Source organism: Temnothorax curvispinosus, unplaced genomic scaffold, assembly GCF_003070985.1.
Source record: "Temnothorax curvispinosus isolate PA1 unplaced genomic scaffold, ASM307098v1 QBEX01008973.1, whole genome shotgun sequence".
NCBI lineage: Eukaryota > Metazoa > Arthropoda > Insecta > Hymenoptera > Formicidae > Temnothorax > Temnothorax curvispinosus.
In genome coordinates, this window is record NW_020218753.1 from 26,098 (window position 1) to 30,752 (window position 4,655).

The 4,655-nt window shown below is 33.0% G+C and overlaps 1 protein-coding gene across 1 annotated transcript; it reads left to right on the plus strand.

Annotated features, from left to right (window-relative positions):
* The first annotated feature begins 2,634 nt into the window (after positions 1 to 2,634).
* On the plus strand, positions 2,635 to 4,349 carry LOC112458531 (neuropeptide-like protein 31). Its single transcript, XM_025022220.1, has 3 exons — positions 2,635 to 2,759; positions 3,407 to 3,584; positions 4,000 to 4,349. Exons 1-3 carry the CDS (start codon positions 2,742 to 2,744, stop codon positions 4,050 to 4,052), a joined length of 249 nt encoding a protein of 82 aa, XP_024877988.1. The 5' UTR covers positions 2,635 to 2,741; the 3' UTR covers positions 4,053 to 4,349.
* Positions 4,350 to 4,655: the final 306 nt, after the last annotated feature.

The following is a 4,655-nucleotide window of genomic DNA, read 5'->3' on the forward strand; positions in this document are numbered from 1 at the left end:
AGTTCGAATCGATACAAGACATCGGGACGAAAGGAGCTGAAGCGGATCAATCTTGTTAATTTTCAGAGTCGAAGAGTCTGACTTCTGAAATATTAACAATTTAAGAAGTAATAAATTAAAAGAAATAACAAACTATATAATTTTAAATGTAAACGAAAACTTCAAGACTCAAAATTTACAAGAAAATGTTAAGATTGATAAAATATTTATATATTTCAAAAATAGCTTAGGTAGAAATCTTTTTCTTTTAAGTTTAAAAAGAAACATATACGTTACTTAATATTATTTAAATACTGATTGTTATTAACTATGTATTCCATTAAAAATAAATTATAAAACTGATAGTACATGCAGGAAGGTGTTATAAATTCTATGTTGCAGATGCGGCATTATTTGACCGTAGATAGGTCGATAATTAACATGCGCACTAAATTACAGACGCTGCGCGACACGCGTACATTCGTATTTATTATTAGTCTCCATTACAACGTTCTCAAGATTTATGATATAGAATATGTTCTCATGATTATTGCCGTTAGCCTTTATCTACACTATTATTCTTTGTCTGTAACAATAATGCATGGAGCGTGCATGGTCCAGTAATTTTCGTGGCCTCCATACGATTTTGCATATACGTCGCGTCTGCTGCGTCAATGACGATATGAAACGCGATTATGCAAGGCACGCAAAGTTAAAAACATTTAATTTTCATGCAATTAGTAGTATCCGTTTTCTTGCGTGAAAAAAGAACTGTTAACAAGACGTAGACATATAGTTGACTTATATGAAAAAATAACAGAATCTTCCTTTACTCCAAATTGAGACACATAAGTCTTAACCAAAATATATACGATAATCAAATTTAATTTATTATAGCGTGTTACATATTTGTATAGTTTGATATATTAACTGTTTATTATAATAATTATTTTTAAATTAAAACTTATCTTGGTTTAAATAAATATTTTTTATAATTTCCATAAGATTTATAGGTTTATAAAAAGGTTTATAAAAATAGATTATTATGATACATGATTCAAGGTAAAAATGCGTAACAATTTACGTAACACGCAGAAAAGCCTTTGTTGTTCTGAATATCGATTGTAGATCCGATCTCGTTTGCTGGGAACGGAAAAATAAATCAACACGGTGGAAAACGTGGATAATCGACCGTGAAGGTAAATGTAACAAAGAAAATCATATTCCGATAAAAACGAAGATAATCGTGGAATATTCATATCGATGGTGTTTCGATTGTGCGGAAGTGCGAACTGTAGTTATTAATATCATTCTTGTAAATTCTGTAGGGATTGAAGTAGCAATTGAAAAAGTTGAAAAGTAATAGTACAATTGTTTATAAAATTTTTAACGATTTATCAGTCGTTACTTATTACACTTACTATACTATACTTATAAAATATGTGAGCTTATACTTGGAATATTTAGATTTAGATAACTTTCTATAAAAGAATGAAACTTAGAATTAGCCAATGTAATACATCAACATCTTCTGTTAACCACGTGATTATTATGCAAACCTGTGATTGTGCAAACTATGTATTACATGCGTTCTGCTGAGACATGATTGATAAGGCGGGTCAAAAGATACTCGTCGCATTTGATAAAAATAGATTGAAATACCTGGTTGTGAGAGAAAGATAAGGTTCTCGAGGAATTAAGACTCTGGGGAATTAATTAATTCTGTTACATGTTGGATTGGCAAACTCATATATCTTGTATCCTATAAGGAGCAATATATCATTGTAATTGGGCGTCATTTTATTAATGATCGTTCTACACTAATACTCAATTTATTATCATATTTAATTTTCAAAATTCAGGAGTATCAGGAGACTAATGATCGGTTCTTTTAGTTATAGTCCGGCATCTCTATTTAATCAGTGCACATTATAGGTAATAAATTTCTCTATCTAGACCCTCTTCAATTTTAATATCTAAATTATCCTTCCTTTCTCGCAGACCGAAGAGGAACGGACGTCACTAGGAATGTCGCCACGCAATTGACAAATCGGACACGCATATATCAAGCGCGCGGGCGTAGTCTATCAACATAATTTCACATTTTGTAACAGAATCCCGGTTTACGTAATCATCTACCGGCGTAAGCGTCGTCTGTCACTTCTTTCTGTTTCGGTTACGATACTCGGAGAAGAGCGTTTCCTTCTCTTTGGAGCCGGCTTGCTGCTGGGATTCATCGGCGGGCCCGGGAATTATTGCCGGCGATAAGCGATTAGCGATTACAGCAGCGGCATTAAGTATCGCAACCGGTGGTTGCGACGTATGATTCTTTCCCGCCGTAATATGGGGTTTACGGCGTCGCGGACACACGCGAGCAATCGCGTCGGAAAAAGAAGAAATTTGGATGTCAAGGCGCCCATCGGGCGTGGACTAATGTGTGACCCCGTCACACGCGTGCGTTTACCGCACATCGCCCCGTCGCGTTTCTTTCATAATGCAAAATCGCAACTCGCATAATCCCAGGGTAACAATGAAGTTTTCTATTAGCACAACAGGCGGAGGCCAGTACCAGGCCCCGGAAAAGCGTACCACTCGTGGGGGGTCCACCGCCTCACGAAGGGACCCCGCCTTACTTATAAAAGCACCAGTGTCGCAGAAACGATGGACAGTGGTGTTCGACAACGACAGATGAGAAAAAATCGGTGCGATTGTTAACGAGACGTCAGTCGGACCACAAACAACAATTGCAAATACGAGAAAGAATGGCGTGCCTGAAGATTGTAAGTGCGACGAGAACTTAAATCCAAATTCTTGTAGAAATTAAATATCGTGGTAATTTAATTTACTGCGACGTTGTTCTCTCACCGACGATGAAATATTACAATATAAATAGAAAATACTTCTTATAATTAAATTAATATTTTTGTAAAAATACTATGTTATTTTACATTTACATGACATTATTATGAAATTTTGATATTGTGAAATGTCAGTCATTAAAGTGATATTTGCTTTATTTTATTACAACACACATGAGTAAAATCTAAGAGGATAGGTACATGTGAAAAATGATAATCTCATTGCGTGATTATCGTATTTCTTGCAACTATCTATTTCCTAATCATTATAAATTTTTTACAAGATTATACAAGATATTTAGTTAATGGAATGTGTAAAATTAACACTTAACCCTTTTAATTTTTTAATTTCTTATGTTTTAATCCGTAGATAAATCATCAAAAAGATTATTTTAAAGTTTATTTGTATTATATCTCGTCAATGTAATTGCAGAGGAAAAAAATAAGGATTTTGCTCATGTAAATTCCGTTTTCCTGATTTTAATTTTCTTCAAGGTACATTTAAGCTGCACTAGGTTCTTGAAATTTTTTTTAATGAGTCTAATCTGCTGTTCGCTTTACTGTTGCAGTACCTTGTTCTGCTCTTAGCCGTTGCAATCGGTGTGGCAGTTGCAAAACCGGGATACTTAGGCTATGGATATGGTGGTTACTATCCGTATGCCTATGGATATAGATTCCCATTTTATGGCGGCTATGGCGGATATGGACACGGATATGGACATGGATATGGACATGGATTTGGCTACGGTAGGATTTATAATAAAATATGTTTAATTTATTTTATTTAATTGTATTAATTTAAATTATTTAATTTATTTATTATAAAATCAAAAAATTTTAATCCGATTTTAAACAATTTATTGTGACAAATTAATTATATTTCTTTGCAAAAGTATAGTTTATCTGGTTGGAAAGTAGAATAAATTAGTTATTTACGGCAAAATAATACATAGATTTTGAATAAAAATGTCTAGGACAATTTTTTATTATACAAGTTTATATCACGCAAACTATGCAAACAGCTCACATATGTATGATAATTTGTCTTCATACAAAGAAATCGTTCACGTTCAGATATACACACGCACATTCGCGTTTTCCGAACAAACAGATCGTTCATACAAAAATATTAAAGTATTTCTTCATTGTTGTTTCATTGTAGGATTTCCGTACTACGGTGGCTATGGTCATTACGGTCATTACGGTTACCATTAAGGTGGACACAAAACAACGGCCTTCTTCTGGATTTTCTCTGAAATACCATCTGAAGAGTGCGTTTAATTGATTTACGTCGTTTTCTCTCTATTTTTTTTGTCGCCAAGATTGATCCAACATCGCGAAGAACATATTTATTCATGTAACGCTTGTGTCAAATTGTGCACGCAATATGTTTACTACAAAGTTCTAAAAAACTAATGACAAAGTTTCTTACAGAATTTATAAAATTACAGTGTTGCAAAGTATATTTATATGTTATAAATATAATTCTATCAGGTAAAAAAATATATATATATATTTAAAGAAATAAATTGTGCATTATTAAAAAGATTAAATCTTACCGTTGTCGTTTTCAGAGATTTAAAATGGTAATGAGCTTTATCAGCAATTATTATTGTCATAAAAACTTTAATATTACTGATAAAACAAATAAATAAGTAACTCGATATGATAACTAAAGAAAATTCAATTCAATGATCTGCTTCTTTGTTTTTGAAAATGCGAAGGGCAAAGTTTTTCGTCAGCCGAGCAGATCATCCTTGCAAATGTTTATGCAAAATACGACAGGTGCGACTATAATGCGAGTATGAAGTTCCGAGT

Coding starts and splice junctions, on each gene's coding strand:
- LOC112458531 (XM_025022220.1), top strand. Junction 3,585..3,999: donor TGGACATGGATTTGGCTACG/GTAGGATTTATA, acceptor GTTTCATTGTAG/GATTTCCGTACTACGGTGGC.